Source organism: Amblyraja radiata, chromosome 13, assembly GCF_010909765.2.
Source record: "Amblyraja radiata isolate CabotCenter1 chromosome 13, sAmbRad1.1.pri, whole genome shotgun sequence".
Classification (NCBI taxonomy): domain Eukaryota; kingdom Metazoa; phylum Chordata; class Chondrichthyes; order Rajiformes; family Rajidae; genus Amblyraja; species Amblyraja radiata.
Genome location: NC_045968.1, coordinates 8,534,624 through 8,561,692, shown reverse-complemented (window position 1 = coordinate 8,561,692; position 27,069 = coordinate 8,534,624). Strand labels below are relative to the sequence as shown.

The 27,069-nt window shown below is 37.5% G+C and overlaps 1 protein-coding gene across 1 annotated transcript; it reads left to right on the top strand.

The window, feature by feature from the left end:
* The first annotated feature begins 2,053 nt into the window (after positions 1–2,053).
* On the top strand, positions 2,054–27,069 carry kpna4 (karyopherin subunit alpha 4). Its single transcript, XM_033031178.1, has 17 exons — positions 2,054–2,386; positions 10,228–10,272; positions 11,741–11,830; positions 12,827–12,856; positions 12,935–12,987; positions 13,931–14,026; positions 14,186–14,271; positions 14,740–14,826; positions 15,741–15,910; positions 16,007–16,051; positions 17,050–17,181; positions 18,304–18,432; positions 19,144–19,248; positions 19,591–19,662; positions 19,846–20,008; positions 21,755–21,849; positions 25,048–27,069. Exons 1-17 carry the CDS (start codon positions 2,327–2,329, stop codon positions 25,144–25,146), a joined length of 1,557 nt encoding a protein of 518 aa, XP_032887069.1. The 5' UTR covers positions 2,054–2,326; the 3' UTR covers positions 25,147–27,069.

Genomic DNA, 27,069 nt, shown 5'->3' with positions numbered 1-27,069 from the left:
CAATTCACTGGATGTTTTCAAGCGAGAGTTAGATTTAGCTCTTGGGGCTAACGGAAACAAGGGATATGGGGAAAAAGCAGGAACGGGGTACTGATTTTGGATGATCAATCATGATCGTATTGCATGGCGGTGCTGGCACGAAGGGCCTACTCCTGCACATATTTTCTAAGTTTCTATAGGACTGGCCACATCTTTGGAGAGGGGGGGGGGATTAAAATGCCGTTTTGTCCTGCCTGTCGGAGGTGAACTTCCTCAGCCTGCCAGCTGATGCAGACAAATCGACTGGACTTCCGTTCTCGGAAGTTTAAAAAAAAATTGCGGGACAATTTAATCCCTGGATTAAAATAAAAATGCTACTTCTAACGCCCTCAACGGGACGGATCTCACGTAGGGGACAAAACATGGGGTAAGTCGTGTATTTTACATATAAACTTGCTTCTTAGGATGACTTTAATCAAAATCTCCTTGACGAAAATGTGATTTTGGCCCAATTGAACCGGCAGTGTTTTTCAACCGGCAACGTTCCAATCAATCGCGTTCCACAAAAACCCACTCGCAAGATGATTTAAATGCCCATTAATTTACGGGAATTAAACATTAAATTCCTTCCATTTGGCCTATAAGTTCATGACAATAAGATTTAAAAATCATGTTATATTGTGAATTCTTGTGTGAATGTTATTTGGACACTAAGGCTATTTAAAAATGTTAACCTTTTCTTAAGAATTGGATGGATGTTTAGATCTAGTAATTGAATTTTGTAATTAGCTACAATTAGGTAACTAATTATATGCTTTAATTTCATGTCATCCAAGTAAGATTGTTTAATATTTATTTCAGAATGCTTCAATCTATAATAACTGAAAATTTCATTCAGCTCTCTTAATTTTTAAGAAAGTTATGGGCTTTTGACTGTCCTCGATCACAGCTTTTGTGTTAAGTCAATGGAAAAGCAATAGGGAACAAGATGCTAATTTCAGAGTATGAAAATGGCCATAACCTTTTTTAATATTGAAGATATGAAAGTGAATTAGGTGTCAAATTAAACTTCTTTTATGCTTTACCTGATGGGATAAATTGCAGACTTGATTTTTAAAATCTCAAAATTTTGTAACATTGCTAAGTTAAGTCAATGGAAAAGCAATAGGGAACAAAAGATGCTAATTTCAGAGCATGAAAATGTCCATAACTTTTTTTAATACTGAAGATATGAAAGTGAATTAGGTGTCAAATTAAACTTCTTTTTATGCTTTACCTGATGGGATAAATTGCAGACTTGATTTTTTAAATCTCAAAATTTTGTAACATTGCTACAGGTACAGTGAAATTCTTTGCTTTGCACTCCCAAGACGTGCAGGTTTGTAGGTTAGGTGTTCAAGAAGGAACTGCAGATGCTGGAAAATCGAAGGTACACAAAAATGCTGGAGAAACTCAGCAGGTGCAGATGCTGCTGCACCCGCTGAGTTTCTCCAGCATTTTTGTGTACCTCAGGTTTGTAGGTTAATTGGCTTCGGTAAAATTGTAAATTGTCCCCCGAGCGTGTGGATGATCGTGCTGGGGTACGAGGTGATCACTGGTCGGCACGGAGTCAGTCGGTGGGCCGAAGAGCCTGTTTCCACGTTGTATCTCTAAAGTCTGAAGTAAAGACATTTAGTTGCACTCAAAGGTACACAAAAATGCTGGAGAAACTCAGCGGATGCAGCGGCATCTATGGAGCGAAGGAAATAGGTAACGTGTCGGGCCGAAACCCTTCTTCAGACTTGAAATTGCACATTTAGTTGCACTCACTCGGGCAGCAACTGACTCACGACATGGCGGCGGGACGGGCACGCAGTTGCCGGGGAGGCGCTGAGGTGATCTGAGGCGGGGTGGGGCTGGGAGGCCGAGCCGCAGCGCCCCCTCCCGGTCGGGATGACTGGTCGCACCCACTCCTCAGCGCCGCTAAAGGCACCGGGCGGGCTCAGCGCTGAGCTAAACTGAGCCGAGGCGGGGTGGGGCTGGGAGGCCGCGCCGCAGCGCCCCCTCCCGGCTAGGATGACCTCATAGTCCCCGCCCCGCGACGTCACCGGGCGGGCGCGACCCAATCAGCGGCGGCCTTACTGCGAGTTGTCGTCTGTGGCGAGAGCGAGGCCGAGCGTTTTACCGGCATTTTGCCTCATTCCTCAGACGGCGAAGTAGGGAGGAGAAGAGAGGGGAGGAGAGAAAGAGGCGGCTGCTGCCGGGGAGCCAGCGGTCGTCCCGGCCTTTTATTTAATCGTTAGCGATCGCGAGGAGCCGCGGTTAGTTTTCCCTCCCCTCCCCCCCTGTCCCTCGCAGGCGTTCGGCGATGGCGGACAACGACAAGCAGCGGTTGAAGAATTTCAAGAACAAAGGGCGGGATTTGGAGGTGAAGGAGGGTTTTTTTTCCCCTTCTTATTGTTCCTTCTTGTGATGTTTTTGTTGCGGTGCCGCCGTGATATCCGTAACAATCCGTGAGTAATCCGAGAGCCGGGGCCTGCCTCTGAGGCCTAAAGGAGCCGCCAGGCGTGAGTGAGCAAAGGCACGTTCACAAGCCCGAAGATATGTCAAAAAAGTGTCCCCATTTGCTTCTTAGCCAACAAACCCTTGCTATCGCCATTTACGTCACCATTTCACAGTAATCTGAAAGTTTTGACACATTTTCCCGAAGCTTTATTCAAATAACTCCTCTTCAGTGCATGTTAATGGTCGGCGGGCACGGTGGATACTTTAAAAAAAAATATCTGCTGGTGAGTCATATTTGACACAAGTAACGCATTTTATAAATGCGAGCCAAATTGTAGAGTGAACACCCCCAAGGCCAACTTAATTCCCACTCGGATGCTTAAACTATTTCAAGTATAAAATGGAACGAAGCTGGGGCGTGTAAATTCTCAGCTAAATATGTTCAGCTCAAAGAATATTATCGCTTGTGGAAAGTGAAACTGATTGTAAGGCAATCTAACTGTAGACTTTATGAACATGTGGAATATTCTGTATAAATGTGAGAATATAAAGTACCTAAAGGACTAATTGATAAACTTTAACGCGTTTAAGTACCGTCACATAGTTAATATATGTGCAAATAATGCAGTAGTACTTTGATCTGTGTTTTGAGATGAGATTTAAGTCTTAATCATGTTCTTGTTTGAACAACCAAGTCATGTTGACAATTGAAGAATGTATTCTGTAATGTGTTGTTTAGTTGGGACTTAAGTGCTGCCATATACAACGTTCATGTATGTAGCAGATTATCGAATTGGTTCCTTGCAAAAACAGGTATACCAGGAGCAATATCCTGGCAGTGTTAGATGTTACAAGGACTCTGATTTTAGAATGGTTTCATCCTTTTCATTTTCCATTAGCACAATTAAGGCCAATTAATGTAATTGTCATTAAAGTTTTTAAGCTATGTACTCTTCGAATTTTCACTTTGAGAGGATGACATCTGATGTAAGTAAAATGTGAATAGTTGCCATGTAAGTTATTATAAACAATAACATTTCTCTACCTTGAATCTTTTAAAACTTAATTGTTGAGGACTAATAACCTGATACTGCAGTGTTGTTGAGCTAATGCAGAAAGCATTATTTTTGTAAAAGGAATGTTTTTAATTTTAACTGAAAAATAATGTTATTTTTGATCACAATAGAAGCACTAGACTGTCTGGAAACGTAGAACTCTAAGTTCTGAACTTTCCACAGTAAAACATTTTGGTGGTATTGATTTTAGAGGGATGTACTCTCAAACTTTACAGCTCCTCTCTTGCAGATAGGAAAGTAGGTTTCTATTTCACTGATGCCAATGGACATGTAAATTAGTTAAACTATTTTACAACAGTTCATGCTCATAAGATATTGAGGGGGAAATGCCAATCATTATTACACAGCATTTGACTGTATAACCTGCTACTGGAACCACAGGATGATGATGGACGATGATGATTAATGTTCCTTGAAACACAACTTGTATTTGCCTTAGTTTGTGAAATACTCAGTTGTTTCTCAAACTAAAGTAAACACAAGTTGTATTTGTTGAAATAATGATCCTCTGGTTGAGTATGCAGGGTGTTTCAACTAGTGGGTCACCACAATAAAACAACTTGGAATAATAGTATGGCACTTTTAATAGGGAAAAAACCCTCAAGGTGTATCACAGGATTGTAATTGGAGAAAAATGAATAGAGTGAAAGAAAACTATCTTATGAGAAGGCCAATGACTTAAAGCCTAATCACAAAGGTAGTTTTCAGGAGAAAAATGGTGGGTGGAAGCACTATCAGAATTTTATATTGTATTTTATTATAGCCAGTAGAATATTAATAGGATGCTCTACTGAACTCTTAGTATGTGAGAATATAAGACGTGGGACACTTAGAGGCTTTTTGGGCAGAGAAAGTTACAGAAGAAGGGAAATAATGTAATATAGATGAGAAATTGAAGCATTGGTGGACAGGGATGAACTGGGAAGATGGGTGATCGTTTAATGTGCACAGCTGTACATTTCCTTGCACATTCGGCTTGTGAATCCGGGAAGCTCATTTCATACAGGCAATGAATGGCAAAAGACTTGATAAAACATTTTTTTCAACTTTATACATCATCATGGAGAATTCATTTTAAACTAATGGGTAATTCGGTAGGTTTAGGGTAACCAGTTTATCTGGGTCTAAAAGAAATTGTAATAAAAACTGAAAATGATGGAAATTCTCAGCAGGTCGGGTAACAGAGTTGAAGTTTTAGTTTGACTTGTCAGAACTGAAATATTAACTTTGTTTCTCTATCCACAAAGGCTGACTGACCTGCTAGGTACTGTATTATGGCTGTTTGGGTTGCAGAAACATTGCCTAACAGTGTTCACAAATCACTATCCAAAAATTGGAGTTGTAGAATAAAATTTGCTCTCACCAAATTTATGTTTAAAAGAGTAAATAAATTGAATTTTTTAATAACTTGAGTTTCTTGACATGCATGCAGATGATGCGACTTTAAGTGATTGAAAGTCGCGATATGTTTGATTTATTTTTAACAGGAACGCATCTCCACCCCAACCCAGGTATTGTGGGAATCACCTGAATTCCCAGCATTTGTAGGTTTTTTAAAATATAGTGCTTTGTTAACTTTTGCTGTCACCTGATTGTATTAAAGTTGTGCTGTGGTACTTAAGTAATACAAATCTCAAATATGCTGTGTTATCTTGATGTTGGGAATGTAATCATTACATTAAATCAGTTTGTTTTACTATTACATTTGGAGATGATGAATGACTCCATGAGTAATTGTATCATCCAAATGTAGAGTTGATGATGAGGTGGCTGGCATTACAGACCATCGTTAACATTATGCATTGGTCCTTTGTGGATAATTCAATTTTAACTAATAGGCATTTTACTAGTGGGGGTCTAAAATAAAATAAAACTGGAGATACTCAGCAAATTGGACAACATCCTGTCCAGAGAATTAAGTCCCTTTATTTGGAACTTCAGAAAATAAACTTAAGCCAAAGATTTCCTTGAGAGATCAGATGATTTGGCAGTTGAGTAGTCATCTTGTATATTTATTTAAGCAGTGGGCTTGTTTCTACTTAGAATATCCAATGTTTATAATAGTCATTAATGTTCGTTGCAAGTTGTGGTTGGGGGGACAAACAACGACATATACTTGATTCTGCTTTTGGGTATGTTTAGAGTCCATCCCAATACAGTTGTCTAATTCATACCATATGTGTTTGAATGAAACTGCTGTTATATTATATTTTTTAAATTCTGGGTTTCAGTAACTAAATTGGGTTCTTCAAAACAACATTTTAGTTAAACCTAGTCAAATACTTAACCCCATTAAGATGGAATAATCAATTCTGTAAATAAAGTGTTGAGGTAATTACCATGATCTTGGGTGAGTTTTAATTAATGCTGAATTTAATTGTTGACAAACCTAACTGAAGAATGTGTACATGTGTCAAGATTCCATTGGTGTCTTAAGGTCAGTTATGATTTAAATGGGAAATTTCATCTTCTCAAAATTACTAACTGATCCTGCTGATTGGTATTCTTTCCCATCTTTCTAACTTCACTTATAAGTGGAGGAAATATTGGAATGAGAAGAATATAAATTGCAGAGTATGCCATATTTTGAAAAATGTCAGTTGATCTAAATATTCCATATTTCAAGTTTTATAAACCTTTTACAATTAGTCTTTTAACTAACGCACTGCACAATGGCTACAGTTTCTGATTGAGGTTGACAAAAGGGCCTTTAATGTTCAGTTAAATGTTGTTTAAAAATTAGTACACTGATCCCTGGGTTAAGTGAGGATTTCATTCTTAAGAACTGGAAACTCAATTTTCCATAACTTTGAAAGGAAAAATTTCTCCCCGAGATAGAATTAAAAATCTTTATCCTCCGTGGCTTTTGGGGACTGGTTAACAAAGAGTATACAAAGAAGGCATTGGCATTTTATCTGTGTGATCTCTGCGTTGTTCTGGGTAAAGTTTCGCACTGCATGAGAGCAGAGTCTGGGAGAATCTGCGTAACGTCGGGTCTTCATTAGGACCGAGATGAGAAAAACATTTTTCACACAGAGTGGTAAATCTCTGGAATTCTCTGCCACAGAAGGTAGTTGAGGCCAGTTCATTGGTTATATTTAAGAGGGAGTTAGATGTGGCCCTTGTGGCTAAAGGGATCAGGGGGTATGGAGAGAAGGCAGGTACAGGATACTGAGTTGGATGATCAGCCATGATCATATTGAATGGTGGTGCAGGCACGAAGGGCCGAATGGCCTACTCCTGCACCTATTTTCTATGTTTCTGTAGTCTGGGCACATCCCTTGTATATTGTATTTGTGTTATGGGGATAAATATGATGTTGTAGTTGGAATTTCTAAGATGAAGTTAAAATCGTTACAGAAGGAACAATGTTCAATTTTGTGAAAGTAATAAATATAGGAGAAATTAGTATTCTGGTATTCTGCCAATCGTTAGTCCATCATGGGAGCATTAAATGGTAGAGACAATAGGCCATATTATCTTTCTACTCTTGGCCGGAAATATTTCTCTAATGCTAATGTAAACAAGGAAGGCAAGGAAAATAAAACCTTAAATTAGGCCATGGCTTTTCGTAATTGGCTGAAACAAAGAGTAGTTCCTTTAATGGATTATCAGTGCCTACCATGTCATGGGATGTAAATATGTGGTTGTGGACCATGCTTCCATTTAAGTACTAAATGTTTGTACTTTTTGAATGTTCAATGCTAAATTATCGTGCTGATTTCTGTTTAGCATCTTGTGATATGGTTGGGGAAGCACCTTGTAGCAATGTGGGCCACTGGAGGTGTGGGGAGGGAAGGAAGGTGGAAGACAATACAAAGGCATGCATGGTTGAATGATGGATTTCGTAATAGAAGCAAAGGAGGTTGCTAGAACTTGTGGATGACGAAAGTTGTGCTTGGAAGATATTGGTGTTAGAACATGGGCTGGTATGAATATTGTTTAAACATTTAAATTCAGAGAAGTACCAGGGATGGGCTTGCAGTTGATTTACCAACTTGTGTTCAACAAAATTGCTGAGCTGAAGAATGGGCAGATAACATTGCAGTTCAAGCAGCAAAAAGGAGCCCAAGCATTACTTGGATTTGCTTTTCCAATTATTGCTGTCAATGAGAGAGAACTAAAATTGGAAAAGAGAAATATATTGGCAAAGTTGGAATATTGTTAAATTAGAAATGACCTCGCCTGATATCATAAAACTACATGGGGTTGGGGTAGTGGTAGTGTTAAGTAAGTTGGCATTGGAAATAGAAGTGGCTGAATATAAAGTTTTCTAAATCACAGTCATCGTTCTGTACGTACAAATGGATTTAGTTCTATCACTTACAATTTTCTCGAATCATAGACTTGCATTTGGAGAAACTCCTACTTAAAATATGACCGCACTTGTCATGCAGTGACATGTCAAGACAATTACATAGAAAACAATTACATAGAAATATTTGTTTGCATATCTTTGGAATGAAAAGCTAACGGGAATGCTGATTTTAATACTTAGAAACATAGAAAATAGGTGCAGGAGGAGGCCATTCGGCCCTTCAAGCCACCACCACCATTCATGGCTGATCGTCCATAATCAGTAATCCGTGCTTGACTTCTCCCCATACCCCTTGATTCTGCTAGCCCTAAGAGCTCTAACTAACACTTTTAAATTCATTCAGTAAATTGGCCTCCACTGCCTTCTGTGGCAGAGAATTTCACAACTTCACAATACTGGAATGCTCTCTTATCTCTGGAATACATGGACTATTTTTAACACCTCAGGATATTGGAGGGGTATCTCCATCACTGTTTTCACAGTCGTCAATTCCATTGGCAGGAAAATTGAACCAGCATAGGCATTCTGCCCCAGACAACATGCTCTGCATCATTTCTATACTTGTAACAGGCACACTACTCCTGGTGTGAGATCACCTGGAGGATAGTAAAAATGCTTAAGCTTTTCAAAAACGTTCTTAAAAATTGTGACATTCTCAGAAATTCAAGGCAATCGGTAACCTGTATCTGATCATAATGGAGCAGGAACATTCGGGCAAACAAGGACAACTGCTTTTCCTCTTCACGCAAAAGGGAAAATGCTGGAAGGAGCACACTGTCTCTTCTATTAAACAGAATGTATTGCTTATGGAGGGTCTGCAGGTATCATATCCTCAGAATCGGTAGCATAAAGTCATCCTGGCCCCTCATCAAGACTCCTTGGATAGCATATTCCAAACCCAAGACCTCTGTCTAGGAAGACAAGGACAGCAAAAACTTGGGATCACCACTACATAGAAGTTGTCCTCCAAGCTGCACACCATCATGACCTGGAAATACATTGCTGTTCCTTTGCTGCCACTTAGTCAAAATCCTGGAATGCTCCCCCTAACAGCAATTGTGGATATATTCACCCCTCGAGGACTTCAGCGGTTAAAGAAGATGGCTCATCACAACCTTCTCAAGGGCTATCAGAGTTGGGTAATTAAAAGCTGGTGCAGCCTATAAAGCCCACATCCCTTGAAAAACTGTTCTTCAAAAAGGCGCTGGCAAAGAAGTTGCTTGATACAGATCTGTGTGAACAAACAAAGACTGTTTTACCAAACATTTGCACTCTATCTGCTGGGCATGCTGGAGCTACCAGTTGCAGGACATTATGTATTTTGCAGCACCTACTGTTTGAGTAGTCTATAACCCAGTGGAATCAACAATGAATTCTATAATTTCAGGAAATCCTTTTGGTTTATCGTCCTTACTTATTACAGTCCACCATTTGCAGCACCTTCTTCAGTTATCACTTCCGGCTTTCGTCTCCATTCTCCTCTTGACCATCTGACTCAACTGACCCCTCCTTGTCAGGATCCACCAATCACTTACCAGCTCTTATCCCAAGCCGTCCCCTCACCACCATCAACCAGCCATCTCCCTTTCCTCCAGTCTTGAAGAAGGGTGCTGAACTAAAACTTTGTCCATCCACTTCCTGCTTGACCCTCTGAGTTCCTCTAGCAGATTTCTTTAACGTATTGTAGTTTTGCGATATCCTTGCAATACTTATTCCCAGTGGAAGATGTTTTGACTCAATAAGCTATGTCATTACAAGCAAAATGCTTTATAGAATTATTTGTTTGGTATTGATTTTGATAGATCAGTATGAATGTGAATTGATTGGTTGCATTGTGAAGCAAGTCATTCTCTTATTTGGAAGATGAGTATTAAACTGCATTAGAAAATCTTACGACTTTTATGAATGTCTTGCATTTCTGGGATCTGCTTCCGATTTCAAGTCATTAATAGTTAAGCTCTGTGTTACGGACTTTGGAAACCCTCTGCCCTCGTGGTCCCCATACTGCATCTAATAATTTAGACAGAGTGGGTTTGTTGATAACACCTTTAGCAGCAAACAGTCTTGTTTAAATTGTCCTGTACAGAGTATTTTTAGTTTTCTTCCACTGGGACCAAAACCTGGGGCATTCAGATATGCTTTAGTCAGGACCGCATGTGTGATTCATTTAACACACACCAATTAAAGAAATATCCATTAGTTTTATTGCTTTGTGGTTACAAATGGCTCTTTGCCATTCAGATTAATACTTGAACACTTATTTTCATTTAGTGATCATAATGCTGTGTAAAAACATGATTAAAATAAGATTGCGATTTTTGTTATGTAGATGATGAAAATAATTAATATTAAATGTTTTATTTCCCTTAGTCTATGAGAAGACAAAGAAATGAGGTGGTTGTAGAACTAAGAAAGGTAAGAATTCCTATTCAAACAGTTACAAAATAAAAATAAACTTCACCACTAACTTCCATCCGGCACTCAAATACACCTGGACCATTTCCGTCACTTCCCTACCATTCCTGGACCTCACTATCTCCATCGCAGGTGATAGACTTCTGACGGACATCCACTATAAACCTACTGACTCCCATGGCTATCTGGACTACACTTCTTCCCACCCTGCTTCCTGTAAGGACTCCATCCCCTACTCCCAATTCCTCCGTCTACGCCGCATCTGCTCCCAGGATGAGGCGTTCCACACCAGGGCATCTGAAATGTCCTCATTCTTCAGGGAACGGGGGTTCCCCTCCTTCACCATAGATGAGGCTCGCACCAGGGTCTCTTTCATACCCAGCAACACTGCTCTCTCTCCCCATCCCCCCCACTTGCAACAAGGGTAGTCCCCCTAGTCCTCACCTTTCACCCCACCAACCATCACATACAACAAGTAATCCTCCGTCAGTTTCGCCACCTTCAACGTGACCCCACCACTCGCCACATCTTCCCATCTCCTCCCATGTCTGCCTTTCGCAAAGACGGCTCCCTCCGTAACTCCCTTGTCAATTCTTCCCTTCCCTCCCGTACCACCCCCTCCCCGGGCACTTTCTGTTGCAACCGCAAGAGATGCAACACTTGTCCCTTTACCTCTCCCCTCGACTCCATTCAAGGACCCAAGCAGTCGTTCCAGGTGCGACAGAGGTTCACCTGCATCTCCTCCAACCTCATCTATTGCATCCGCTGCTCTAGATGTCAGCTGATCTACACCGGTGAGACCAAGCGGAGGCTGGGCGATTGCTTCGCCGAACACCTCCGCAATAACCAACCTGACCTCCCGGTGGCTCAGCACTTCAACTCCCCCTCCCATTCCCCATCCGACCTCTCTGTCCTGGGTCTCCTCCATGGCCAGAGCGAGCAACACCGGAAATTGGAGGAACAGCACCTCATATTCCGCTTGGGGAGTCTGCATCCTGGGGGCATGAACATTGGATTCTCCCAATTTTGTTAGCCCTTGCTGTCTCCTCCCCTTCCTGAGCCCTCGGGCTGTCTCCTCCCATCCTTCAGCCCTCGGGCTCCTCCTCCTCTTTTTCCTTTCTTCTCCCCGCCACCCCCATCAGTCTGAAGAAGGGTTTTGGCTCGAAATGCTGCCTATTTCCTTCGCTCCATAGATGCTGCTGCACCCGCTGAGTTTCTCCAGCATTTATGTGTACCTAAAAATAAATAACAGTTGAGTTTCTGTTGATTGTTTTCAAAGTAGTTATAAAAGTGACGGCCATAAATTACATGGTCAAGATGACTTATAGAATATTAATATTGCTTGCTATTTTTCATTACTATATAAGTTGGTATTACATACAAATAAGATCTTAATTTTTGTTTGAATTTAACATTACAATTGAAGCCCCCTACTTCCTAACTGAACAAAATATTTCTATTCTTACAGAATAAGAGGGATGAACATTTATTAAAGAGAAGAAATGTACCTCAAGAAGATGCTTGCGAAGACTCTGACCTTGATGGTGACATCAGAGTGGTAAATACATTCACTATTGTATAAATACAATAGCATTTGATGCTCTAATATTAATGCTGGTAATAACTGAATGCTGGTAATAACTGAACACTTCTCCCAAACCTTTCTCTTTGGAAACAATATTTTTATTATTGCCCACTTTGGGTCAGTTGATCAGTTTTAGAAGTAACTAGACCAAGTGGGACCCGTTGGGCCCTGTCCCCCTGCGCAATAATCCACCACTCACCCTGTGGTAGAATGAATGCACTTATTGGCACATTCAAAATAGAGAGCAGAATGAATTATTGTGCTCAGAATTATTTTTAATAGAATCTTTGTACTGTCAATGGAACAATATTCCTACCTAACACTCTACTGGCAATTGTATTTAATTTTTTTCCAGAATTTATGTAACAATATTTACAATAAAACAGTGTTTTAATTAGTAGCAAATTTTTCATGGGAATAATGTCACGATTAAACAGCTTGATATTGGGGACATTTTTATAATTAACATCAATATTGCTCATTTAATTTAAAGCCTTGCATTTAAATTTAATAATGCTAATGACAAACAAGGGTGCCATCGTCTAGTTTTGACAGTGAGGTAAATCTTCGCTCTTTGGTTCAGTTCCCCAAAACGTGTATATTATTCCATTTATTGGGCCCTTGGGTGATGCACTAGTTTTGTCAGTGCCCGTTGGTGAAGTTACACACTTGATTGTAAGCTGCTGGGTTCTCAAAATTTATTTGGGGAGCACTTCAGCTGTGAGCCTTTATTTCTTACTTTAATGCATCCTCCAGGCAGAATGTGTCCATTTCATTCTGTACATTTAAATAATGTAGAGCTTTTCTAATTTTATAATTGATTTGAATCTTTTTCCATATGCTTATTATATGGCAAATTAAATGTTTGCTAAATCAGTTTGTGAAGCAGTTTATTTCATATAATTCTTGGTCTTAACTGCAGTAACCTTTTAATGTGCCTAAAAACGAACATTTTTGTTTACTTTGCAGCAAAATACATCGCTGGAAGCAATTGTTCAGGTAACTAAGTTGGATTGTATTTTAAGTTTATTTTGTGATATCTAAGTCTGTACTAACTGTGATAATGTTGTCAAACAGAATGCTTCCAGTGACAACCAGGGGCTTCAGCTCAGTGCAGTACAAGCTGCTAGGTGAGAATTTCACTTTCTAAACGTAGTAACATGATAGTTCAAAATACAAATAACTTGCATCCCTGGAAAAAGTGCGGGTCCATTTTTCATTTGAATTTCTCTGCTATTTGTTACAAAGATTGTGTGGATTGGAGAATAGAATGCAAGTGCCAACGATTTATTACTTTATTTGCTTGGCAATCATTGAATGAGCATATTTTTTTCCCATTTAATCATTGGTAAGGGTATCACACACAAGTCTATTACTTAGCGATCATTCTACTTGTGAGGAGAAGCTAAATCATCACTAGCGGTCAAGGTATCCTATTTCATTGTGAGCTGAGGTTTATGACCACATACTCTTCATCACAAATCTTTCGCCTGGATAACATTTTCTGACATCGTCTCAGCTTGATTGCTCTTTAATTGACCTCATTCATTTTTGTGCTTTTTAAGACATGATGGTTGCTTTGTTCTCCTGGGTAAATAGCAACATTACACCCTGCATAAATATCATCCTGATTTCTGCTAACCATGAACCAGCATGTAATGTTCAACTTGGCCATCATCCTCTGCATTAGTTGATTAAACATGGCTCCTGGCTTATGATGCTTTTGCAATTTTAACCTTTATTTTTATGTCTTTCCATCACTTCATCACTTCCTTTAACTTTCGAGCCTTACAATCGTCAGAACTCGATACACCATCAGTTTGTGTCCTTTGATTTACGGATGCAGCTATACAATCTTGATACCTTTGTATCTGCTGTGATATTCATTTGTACAACTCCTCAACACCATTTTGCCTTAAGTTACTCATTTATTTAGTAAAGGTCTCACTTGCCTGACTTGATGTATTTTGTTTGATATTGCACTTGAATGTACAGTGGGATGTAATAACGCACTTTGAAGGTGCTGCATTTAAAATGCAGCTAAAGTAAACACCATGTTTTTTCTTCCAACAGGAAGTTGTTATCAAGTGATCGCAATCCACCAATAGATGATTTAATAAATTCTGGTATTTTACCAATTCTTGTGCATTGTCTAGAACGAGATGACAAGTGAGTTTCCAATGTGACTACTTTTTTAATTTAAATTAGAATTAAATGTTTTGAACATTTATATAGTTAAAAAAAAAAGCAAAACAGCTTTTCTCCCAATGCCAGACAAAACAATATGAAATGACTTGCATTATTAGTAATTTGCAGTGTTTTCTTTAGTCCTTCATTGCAGTTTGAAGCGGCATGGGCTTTGACCAATATTGCTTCTGGCACCTCAGAACAAACACAGGCCGTGGTTAAATCAAGTGAGTGTTGCTGCTTTTTTTTCCCTCTTGAACATTGATTAATTTTTTTTTTACTGATTAATTTTCCTATTATAATTTCACTGTTCATAAAATAAAATTGCAGAAATGTTTAATTATATAAGCCTACAGTTTAAAGATTATATATTTAATTTGGAATATTATGGAAATTTTTATTTTGCATGCAGTTTGTGCTTGATGTGGTGGTCTTAAATGCAGTGCCCTCCATAATGTTTGGGGCAAAGACCCATCATTTATTTATTTGCCTCTGTACTCCATAATTTGAGATTTGTAACAGAAAAAAATCACGTGGTTAAGGTGCACATTGTCAGATTTTAATAAAGACCATTTTTATACATTTTGGTTTCACGATGTAGAAATTACAGCTGTGTTTGTACACATCTGGCTATCCTCTCATGTACTGAAATGCACATTTTACTAAATCTTGATTCACTTTATTTTGTTTGTTAGATGCTGTTCCTCTGTTTTTAAGACTGCTACACTCTCCACATCAGAATGTGTGTGAACAAGCGGTTTGGGCTTTAGGAAACATCATAGGTATGTTTTGTTGCTTTGAATTATTTATTTTGATTCTTGCAGAATTTTTCTTGAATTATTAGTAGATATTATAACTGATCATGCAGCATTTCAGCTGTATATGACTTTTTTTGTCTGTGGTCCTTTCTGTGACACTTGTAGGTGGACAAAAGCTTTAAAATATAAATAAATAAATAAAAAACTAGACCATGGCATTGCTTTAAAATTTTTGCATTTTTAATTTAAATTTTGCAGTATTATGTTGTGATCCACAGTTGTACCAGAAATAACTCTATAGAGATTTGTGTTGGGGTATTTTACTTTTAAGAAACATGAATATGATGTGGATGCCATGTTTCAAGGGTGTATCTGGAATGGCTTGTGAATGTTTTATGTTTCAAGTGCATCCACGGTATTTTGGTGTAATACAGGCGCCTCTCGTTTTATGTGTTCATTTAATACTACAGCATGATTTGCTTCCTGGTATTTTTGGAATAAGGTGCTCAAATTTACTTTTGACCGCATGTCGCAAATATGTTTAATTTACATATTTTTGAATTATGGGGTGCTTTTCAAATGCGAGGTGCCTGTACTCAGTGCTGCATTGTCAGAACTGTTGTACTCAACAGAAGTGTTAAATCGCTGCCATCCACATATTAAGGTGAATGTGGGAGGTGGGATGTAAAACAGGTTTTAAAGTATTAGCCAACATTTCATTATTCAATTAGCATTGAAGCTGATGAACTGCTTATTCATCTCATTGCTCTATGTGCAAACAGGGTGCTATTTGCTATCAAATTCAATTGACTACACATCAACAAAAATGAAGATATAAATGTGTCTTTTCTCTGAAACATGCTGCTGCATTTAGATGTGAATTGAGATTTGTCTAATAAAACTGAAATTAATCTATATTCCTTAATTCTTGCAAACAGGGGATGGGCCTCAATGCAGAGATTATGTCATTAGCCTTGGAGTTGTGAAGCCCTTGCTATCTTTCATTAGCCCATCTATCCCCATTACCTTTCTTCGAAATGTCACTTGGGTGATGGTCAATCTCTGCCGTCACAAGGATCCGCCCCCACCAATGGAAACAATTCAGGAGGTATGTTTAGCTTTGATTTTTCATGATTTAAAATGTATGTGCTGCATCTTTAGAAAGATAAAATTGATACTAACTTTGATTAAACTGTCTTCTTAGATTCTTCCAGCCTTGTGTGTGCTCATCCACCACACAGATGTCAATGTAAGTATTGTCCCAAGTTCAAGAGCGTAGCTTGTACACATTTTTTGAAAAGCTCTTCCACATCTTCATACTACTCTCTTTGGTAATATCAAGAAAATTTCCCAACACTTCGAAAGCGGATTGTGGCAGTGTGGTTTGTTTTTGTGGTTTTTTTCCCTCCCTATCTTCGTTTCTCCAATTGTGGTTGCTTTCTTTGTTCACCTTTAGCTGTTAGTCATTCTCTGCACCTTGAACTTTGGTATTCATTCTGCTTCCCACCAAAAAATGTCTTGAATTACTTTGTTTTGAAACCTGTATTTTCTGTCACTCGCTTTGTATTCCATTCGTTATTCTCCTAGGTAGAGACTCAAAGCATTATAGCACCGTTCATGTCCTTTATACACTGCTTTCTATTTCTTCCAGAAGATTTTACAATCCAACTATTTTTGTTAGAGTTTAGACAAATTAAAGGATTAAGATTTCCTTTTCTCTTTCCCATGCCCACTTATTTCTCCATCTTGCTCTCCCATCTCTGTTATCTCTTTCACCTCCCACATCTCTTAAACTCTGCCAGCAACTATCCTTTCCCATTCCTCCCCTTGTCTGCTGGTTTCATTGCTTGCCTTTTGTTTAGAAGCAATTGTCGTCAACGCTTTTGTTAATGAACAAAACACCCGCGAGATAGGAATTTACCTGCTGCTTGTAGAGAATGTTTTCATGAAACTATAGGATTTTTATATAATCTAATGGGGAAAAATAGGTACAAAGTGTATCTGAAGCATTATGTTTGGTTATTTCATAACGCAGACAAACTGTATGAAAGGGATCATGTTATTCATAATTATATATTTCTGTTGTAATTGTTTCTGCTTTAAATATTTGATATGTTAAAGTGATGTAAGGAGATTTATTGGATGTAGTTTAGCACATTTGTTCTTTATGTTCAATTATGAAATAAACAGGTTTTGGTTGAAGGTCTGATATTACTTGGATATTTCAATGTTTGTTGTTAACTTCAGATTTTAGTAGACACTGTTTGGGCCCTATCCTACCTAACAGATGCAGGAAATGAGCAGATTCAGATGGTTATTGACTCTGGAATTGTTCCTCATTTGGTGCCCCTTCTCAGCCATCAGGAAGTCAAAGTTCAGGTGAGAATTTATCATCCAGATTTTAAATTCAATCTTAAATTTTCAAATGTTTGCAATGTTATGTATCTAAACTTTAGAGATGTTAAAATGTAATGTTATACAAAATGAAATGGACAATTTAAATCTGGGACCATGTTCTAGCACATTTATGTTAGGTTAGTACTTGGAATTAGTATTTTAGTAGCTCCTGTCTAGGATGTTTTGAGTTATTTTCAAATCTAAATAAAATCCAGGTAGAATTGAGGGTTGTGCTGAAGTTTGCTGGATTTTAAGTGTAACAACAGTTGCCCATTTTATTTTGTGCCTTCTGTGACTCAAATGTCGTATGGCACATAATACGTCACAGATTGGCGTTATACCCAGTAGGTTGTTCAAATTCTGTCCAATTTTATGGGTACAATTGCACCAGTAATAAAAAATGCAATATTCACTTCCCAGTAATAACATTTTTCATGTTCTAATTCGTTTAACCTAAAGTTTAAATAATCACAGTCGTGGAATAAAGCCATGTAACTTTAATTGTTCACTGGTTTAAGGTCGTGTGTACTGAGGCAGAATAAACCAATTGATTAAAAATAAGATGCTCAGTCGGTTAAATGGTTCATGGCAATTCTTGCTTTAGTCATGAACCAATTATGATCAATGACCCTGTTTCATTGTACTGATTTGTGGGAAATTCAATGTTTAGTTTAATATTAATGAGTTTGTTGTAGACTTTGAATACAACTTCAGAACTGGCACATTATACAAATTATCCTCGGAGGGGGGGGGATTTGCTAAGTAAACAGAATATCGATGTGTCATTTAAGTCTGACCTAAAAATTTGGTATGCTTGTAGTTCTCATCTCATGTACCAAGATACATTAAGATGTGTCCATTTTGCCTTAAATGCTTGAATGAAATTAACTTGTTTTTAAATTGAGTACTATTGATAAGATAACATTGCTAGTGAATTCGGGCAGCTATTTGCTTTAATGGCTGGGTACTGTATTTATGTAAATTTGTTTGTGGACATCTAGAATTGCCCAGAGAAATGTAAAATTGTCCTATGGTGTTAAAGAAAATGGCATTGTAACATTGTAGGCATTTTTGTAATTTAACAAATAACCGATATTTGCCTAGACTGCAGCTTTGCGAGCCGTGGGAAATATTGTAACTGGTACTGATGAGCAGACACAAGTAGTCCTGAACTGTGAAGCTCTTTCTCATTTCCCAGGATTGCTAACGCATCCTAAAGAAAAAATCAATAAGGTATGGAAATTTAGAATTATTTTCTGCCTCGCAGCCACGGGTTCTTATGAATTTTGTTCCACGGTTTAAAACATATTTGATAACAATTGAAGATTCTGTTGGAAATTATGAGATGCTAATTACAGGCACTGTTTGTTTGTCTTGTGACTGGAATGTTTTTAATATGGGTATCAATGGTACGGTACAAATATTTTGATTGTTATGTAGAAAATTTATATTCTAATATTTTATTTGGTAAATTGCCTGGTGTAATATAACGAAGCATTAGAGGAAAAAAGTTGCACGCGTGAGTCTGTTTTGGGGTTGGCCGGCACTATTGGTCTGATTCCATTGGTGAACATCAGTGCTGAAACTGAAGTGCATCTGTAGGCAATCACATCCCGTTTAAGAGGCTTTATCGTGTGAATGTGCTGATTAAGCCTCAATGTCCATTTGCCAGCTATGGTATGCCAGAATTGTTGATATGGTGACATTGTTTTGTCTGAACTGATCCAACAGAGCTAGCATCAAAATTAAAAATACTTTCTCGTATGATCTTGAATATAGGTTTTTGGTAGTTTTGTAGGTACTCTGTGTAATGATTCTGTTAGTATGCTTAAAATAAAAGATTGTCTCGACATTTCAAAATGAACGGAATTGCTAAATGTTATTCGGAAATAAATACTAAATGTGCTAATACTTGACTTTCGTTCTGCCAACCAATCAATACAGGAGGCAGTCTGGTTCTTATCGAACATCACAGCTGGGAACCAGCAGCAAGTACAAGCAGTGATAGACGCAAATCTTGTGCCTATGATTATACACCTCTTGGATAAGGTGAGAGGATGCACTTGATTTTAAAATTCCACTTATTTAATGTCTTTAATGTTAAGATTTTTCAAACTGCTTTATAAAGTGTAATTTTGTAGAAGAACCTGTTCAATTTGGTGTACAAATAATTTTAGATTTGCTTCCATTTTAAAACCAGTGAATCAGATATGTAATGGCCGTAGAGTACAATATTACCAATGTAATTATAGTTTATAAAAACAATTCTATGAATAATAGTCCTAGATGCATTGGATTATAAAATAATTCCATGGTTTCTGGAAAGTTGTCATTTGAGCTTCATTACTCCACAGTGGATATAATTCAAGCCTTTCTGTTCCTCTTCCTTAGGGTGACTTTGGTACTCAGAAAGAAGCTGCTTGGGCAATAAGTAATCTAACTATCAGTGGCAGGAAAGAGCAGGTGGGTAAAACTACTCGAGTTCAAATAAAACATGCTTGTTAAACCAGAATAATTTCATTATTTTTAAAGTCTTGTGTTGTCTAGAAGTCTTAGTTTGCAATTTAATGAAATTTGTAAATGTTTTGTCATTACTGTTTTGCAAAAGATGCATGATGTGAAACTAACTAAGTTATTTTTCATTAGGTTGCATACCTGATCCAACAAAAAGTAGTCCCTCCATTCTGTAACCTGTTAACAGTGAAAGACTCGCAGGTGGTACAAGTGGTATTGGATGGGTTAAGTAATATCCTCAAGATGGCAGATGATGAGGCAGAAACAATAGCTAGTCTGATTGAAGAATGCGGTGGTAAGACTGACATAATCCTCTAATCAAGTCTGCTATGCAAGCATAAATAAATCCAGATTGTCCAGATAGAGCTATTTCCGTCAATTATGTTCTGTGTTACAGTGGATGAGAAACCAATTGAGGGAGAGGGGTATTTCTGTGTTGATTAAAAAACAAATTGGCAACTGATAGACTGGTTTGTATCTGGATAAAACTAAATAGAATATATGGACTGTGTTATTCTTTGATAGGTTCATCTCCAATCAAATTGCACATTGTTCGTTAACCTCTATTAAATCATTGCTTCAAGTTCTAAATGTAACTTTTAAACCCTGTTTTACATCATTTGGTCACGGAAAGCAAGAAGTGGTGGTTCTTGTGGCCACACGTGAATGATTCTAACTAGTTGAGATAATTTTGAATGGTGAAAGCCTCGCTTTTAAATTTTATTTAATCAATGCCTTAAAAATGGCTATGTTAGACAGCAATTGAACACTAAAACTCATTACTAATAATGCAAAGAGAATCTTGTGTGAAAATACTGTGCATGACATTAGGAATATGCCTTATTATTTAGTATTAAAATAGTTTAATGAAGCTAAATTATTCCCTTCCAGCTGGTGTCTGTAATAAAATAGCCTTGCTGAAGTAGCTGGGCCCAGCAGTAACACCATGTTGCATATTGCCTTTAATTTTGCCCATTGTTATCTTGCCTCTGGTGCTCAGATTCCTGAATATAATCCCGCCTTGCATTGTTGACAGAAATCTGATTATAAAATGGAAGGAAGGTATGGGGGAATTCAACAGCAAGGTCCACCTAACCATTTGCAAACTAGAGAGCGAAGCATCTATGGTTGGTAACATGACTAGTTACGGACAGCAACCAGCATGATGTTGAGGAAAGATTATTTTGAGTGATGGTCTTTGGGCATGAAAGCACTGCATGTTTATTTGGTTTATTCTTTAATAATAGACATATGGCGAGGTTCAGAGTAGTGGAAATATGTTAATTGACTGGGAAATGAATTGAAGTACTGAGATACTGGAGTAAATTGATATATGCCATATCATGTAATGGATCCTGGATGGGTTTAAGACATTGGCACTTAAAAGCATTTTCATTTGTAAAGTTCCAAATTATTTTTAGTCATTAAGGGGGATGTGCCAGTGAATTTATCAAAAAAGTTGAACAAATACGATAAATTAGATAATCTATTGTGATGATATTGGCGATTGAATAAACATCTGGGAGAGCAGAAACGCTTTTTTAAATAAAAGCCACTCTATATTTTGTACAATTTAAAAGAGCCATGAGGGTTTGGGATTATGTTTCCGCCAAAGGTCAGGAGCTCTAACAAGGCAGTATTGAAGTTTCAGTTGCGATTGTGCTTGAGACTGTAGAAAGGCTGGAAACGTGCATTTTCTAACCCATTGAAAGCCTTGAAATTAAAAAAAAAAAAAAATGTTTTTTGCAGTGTAGTCAACAGAATGCTTTGCAGGTAGAAGTTGTTGCATTTAATTCCTTTTTTTTTTTTGGCTTCATAAGATTGGCATATAAGTTATAATTTATAAAAGAGGTGGGGTTTGCATGATATTTCTGGATATTGGTGTGTAGCCTGTAATTTGTTTGTCACATGCTGCATGACTGTAGTCCCAAAATTCAAATCTTGTAGCTGTTGCTATCCTTGGAGGTAATCATAAAATTGCCCCCTTTAATAATACGTAACTGTTGAAAATGACAAATGTACAACTATCTTTTCTCTTTAGGTTTAGAAAAGATTGAACAGTTACAACACCATGAAAATGAGGACATCTATAAATTGGCATATGAGATCATTGATCAGTATTTCTCAACAGATGATGTAAGTTGACGGAACACCACATACTAAACGAGTCATCTAGTCCACAGATCGTTTCCAATATTAAGATGTTGTATATTGCTCTCTTAGTATTTATAATTTTGGCATGTTGAGTGTTTTGTCATGATTTACTATATGCAAGCATCTTTACTTGAAATCTTATCTCAATGCATCTTTTTGATGTCATGATCTGTCTTTCTGACTAATATGCAAAAATGAGACATTGGGGGAGGAAATGTACTTGTGGTTGGAAGGTGAATGTCAACAAGATGGTTCATTTGATTTTAAAGTTGAAATGTACTAGGAAGATTGAAAATGTAGAATTCAATGTTGAGTCGTAGGAAACCTAATCAGAAAATAAGCTGCTATTGCTGGCTGGTGTTGGGATTTTTTAATAAGAATATACATCGCTGAAGACAGTGAGCCTAGAATGAGACAGAAGGAGAAATAAAGTGATGGAAAACAGGAAGCTCTGGTTTAGGATTTCTCTTTCAAACTGAAGGGAGGTGTCATAAGTTCCTAAGTGATAGAAGAATTAGGCCATTTGGCCCATCAAGTCTACTCCGCCATTCAATCATGGCTGACCTGTCTTTCCCTCTTAAACCCCACTCTTCTGCTTTCTCCCCACAACACATACTAATCAAAAATTTATCTCTGCCTTAAAAATATCCATTTACTTGACCTCCACAGCCTTGTGACAATGAATTTCACAAATTCACTAAAGAAATTCCTCATCTTCCTAAAGGAACGTCCTTTAATTCTAAGGCTATGACCTCTGGTCTTCGACACTCCCACTAGTTGAAACATCCTCTCCACATCCACTCCACTCTATCTAAGCCTTTCACTATTTGCAATGTTTTCTTTAGTATCCTAAATTGAAACATTTTGAAAATATTAATGCCTGTGCTGAACTTTTATTTTGTGGGCAAGGAAATGTTGTATCCTGAATGTGATATTTCCAAATTTACATGGAAGTTGGGGACCACACAAACTAGAGCGTCGTCTGCACCATGCTTGGTCCCTTTTCTCATTGATTGAGCCCATTGAACAAAATCCATTTCACTCCGTTCTGCCGAACTTTTGCCCTATTGATAAATCTCCCAAATTCCAGGTAGTCCACAGTAGTACGAACAAAAAGGTACCACTTCCCAGTCTGGTGAACTTCAGGATCATTCTCTTTTGGAACATTCATCCCAATCATTTATAGCATTAGTCAAATGATAATTTTTTGCAGCCTTTATAACATGTGCTGTGTTTCAAAGTGATATCTGACTTAATTGTGCTTACTTGTTGCATATTCTTTGCAACTGAGAGGAACTTTGCATTAATGGGCATGATAATCAGTCTGTAGATCCAATAGATGGCAAAGTGTAATGTAGATGAGATTAGGCTTCTGTTTGGGAAAATTATTTTAAAAATCATAACCCTCAAATTGAAGAGATTTAAACAAATGTCTATTTCATGCTACAACCTTTACAGTGAAAAAATCATTTACTAAATATTCTGGACTCCACTGATTATTCTGCACTTTGATTGCAAAATAATTCTTTATTTTGGTGATTCAGATGTAATTGAACAATATTTAACTGATCTACATATTTTAAAATGTTTCTAAAGCTACAGTCAAGGCCATGTTCAAACTGTTAAGAGTTCATAGCCCTAGATAATACTATCAAAGTATAATCTTTGCATTCTCTAACTAATACCAAGATATAATTTCTGCTCCCATTTTTGGAAAATAGTGATTGTAATTAAGATTATTATTTTAGGCTTTCTTTAAACCTCAATTTCCACCGAGTAAAAGTAACATTGAGCTACAAAGTTTAAGTATGATTTACTTGATTTTAGTCTAGTAGTGTTACCATTGTCCCTCTGTGTAGGGAAAAAAGAGGAAAATTGGCAATTCTCTCACTTTACTGAGAATATTTGAAGAGGTTAGAGGAGGATGCTAGATTGGTAGGGAACTGATTAGCTCTCCATGGTGAAGGGAAGATTTAAAAAAAAAATGATGTGTGAAGCCTTAAAGTGTGAAGGCTTTATGGAGTAGAAGCTGTTTTTTACATGTGCCAACGTGGGATAATTGGGAAAAGAATACAGGCATGTGTTACTTGGTGAATTATGACATGAAGCACTTATTTTGGAAACATGTGATCTGCATCCGCCAAGTATTCATTGGAATGAACAATATCAACAAACCTCATCAGAACTAATCAAGATAAAATTAACACTGTGTAGATCTCTTGAGGAAATAGCACTCTTGGGGTGGAAAGTTTACAAACAATGATACTCAGTGGAGGCTCTTTGATGACAGAGTGGTGCAGTAATGAATGTTGCTGCCTTGTAGCTCCAGAGATTGTGTGCTGTCTCTATGCAATCAGTTTTCCCTAGGTGGAAACTGATTGCATAGTAATTTCCGAATGTGGTTTTAGATGGTAGTTGAGCATCATGGGGAAAGAACTTGGTAAAGCATGACAAATTGGAGAACTGTTTGAACAGCTAGCATAGTTGAGGTGTCTGGATGGTCTCAACTCTTATCATTAAAGTTTATTGTGGGTACTTGTTTCATATCCCATGGAGTTGAAGTTAGCCTGTTGGATATCCTAATTGCCAGATTACTGTGTCATCTATATTTTAATCCCATCACATTAGCCAATAGTCCACTGTTTTCATCAGGGTGGTGAGTATATGGAATGAGCTGCCAGGGGTGACAATTAAGACAGGTATCATAACATTTAAAAGACTCTTGGAAAGGTACATGGATAGGAAAGATTTAGAGGGATGTGGGTCAAATGTGAGCAAATGGGATTGGCTTGGATGTGGCATTTCGGTTGCCATGGACAAGTTGGGATCAAAGACCTATTTCCATGCTATATGATTATGATCTCAGTATCTCAAATATCCTTAAGTGCCACATGCCCTCTCAGATAAATGGAATTTCAGAGATGAATGATAAATTATATTTATTTTCAGCTTTCTTGCCCAATGAAAACATTCTTTGAGAGATCTGCATGTCATTAATTTTACCAGGTTATTCTCGTGAGGGGATGTTGCTCTTCAATCCAGTGAATAATTGAATGCAATCATGCAGAATACTTGCTGCTTTGTATTCTTTAGCTTTAAGCATGCTTGCAGTTTCCTCTCCCATCATCTAATTTTTGTTTTCTGCTGTCTTAGATTTATTTTTTCTCTTTTCCTTTTAAGATTGATGAAGATCCTGCCTTGGTTCCCGAAGCAATTCAAGGTGGGACATTTGGGTTCAATTCATCTACCAATGTTCCAGCAGAAGGCTTCCAATTCTAGAAAGGTGTAATTCCTGGAGCAAGTGAAGTAATGCAGCACTAAAGGAAGGTTTAATCGATCATGCTTGGCTCATGTGGGGTCCACTGCTGCATTAAATCGGAGAGCTGTTTTGCAGATTGCGTTTGGTATCCGAGAAAAGCCCAAATGAAGTCAAGCTGGCGAGTGGGTGCGAGTGCGCGTGAGAATGGTAAATTGTTATAAAATTTCACAGTGAATGCTATTTAGATTGTTTAAAGAAAGGGGGCTGAAAGTCAAAGAGAGGTCAATGTCTACAAAGTAACTAAACCAAGATCAAATTCAGTTATCTAAAATTAGAAGAATGAAGCACTTAAGATACTTCAAACTTCATAAACCAAGAAAGGGACATCGACCAAGTCAGAAGACCGAGTCAAGGCCTTGCTATGAAGCACTGTGTGAATGGACCCACTGTATGAATGTCTGGACTCAGTGCTGTGGAGCCAGGTTCATTACTTGAAATCTTGGGCTCTGTATTCGCTCATGAAAATAAACTCCTCATCACGGAGTTGTGTGTGGAAGAGAGTAGTGTATGGGCGTGATGTTGTATGTGAACGCATGCAAACTTGATTGCCTTCAAGCGGCTAATGAATAAACCCAGAAAAACACCAAAATGAGTTTGTTTTTATTAATATTTAACATACACTGGAGAAGTTAACCAATTTAGCAGCAGTGCATTGTATAATTTATCTGTAGCGATTTGGATTAAATCTTGCAGCATAAGTATTTTGCTTGTTTTATTTCCACCTTGGCTATTCTATTTTTTTAATGTTTATAAAACTTATGTACTTGTAGTTATGAATTGTTCCTCAATTACCAACTGCAACAGTTAAAATAAATGCTGTGAGTTGCTTTCCATATAAATCACGAATACAATAATAACGTAACAATTGTAATGGTAGTAAGCTGCTCACATGCACAATTTTTGCAGAGGAGAAAATAGAACATGTACATGCTCTGCTGCTTAATAAACTGAAAAGTTGCCATAATTTAAATCCAGGAAACTTCAAACACATGCAGTATTGTGAAGCCTATCAATGTTAGTCATAACTTAGGTAAATGAAGTTGACTAAGAAAATCAAATGACATGCACCTATTAATTGAAGGCTACTTCTGATTTATTTTAGCTATTTTTAGTTAGTTCCTGTGTAGAATATAGCACAGAACCTTTTGGGGTAAATGCTGTTCATGAACATTTGTTTCATATTTTCCTGTAATTTTTCTTAATTAAAATATTTTGGTTGTGACTAGTTGGTGCTTATTTTCTGCTAAAGGGGGTCGTTGACAGAAGTGTGCGTAGGTCATCTAATCAGATGTAATATTGCCCTTTACATGTTTGATATTTTTAGATTCATTTTCAAAATTAGGTAAAGTAGCCATGAACCATCTGAGCCACTTTAAAAAGAGTATATATCAGCAGACTTGCTTACCAGCAATACAAGTGTAATTTAAAAAAAGAATCTAAGGTAGATGTTACCTTGTCAAGATTCACTAATACTAAATTTGGTCTAATGATTGATTAGTTGTTAAAATGCTTCCCCTCTTGGTAAAATGGCTCATTGTAGGATATACATTGCCTTCATCCTTAAAGCACATGTTGCATGAACAAGTGTTACTGTATTTAAAACCTATGGTAATGGTCACTGATGAGAACCGTGAAAAATTACCCGATTCCTATTTTGTGTTTTAAAATTTTGGACTATTGTAGACTGGATTAATATGTAGTTGCGATTTATTTTGTAAATTAGTTGGTTTATCCATTAAGCATTCATTGTCGTCCATACAAGCGCTTCGAAAGCTGGACAAATAAATTGATTAGGCAGAAAATTGGCTTGCTTACACTGTTTTCCATTAAATTGCAGGCTAACCTGTTTTAGAGAAAATAAACTTTGAAATGATTTTGTGTGG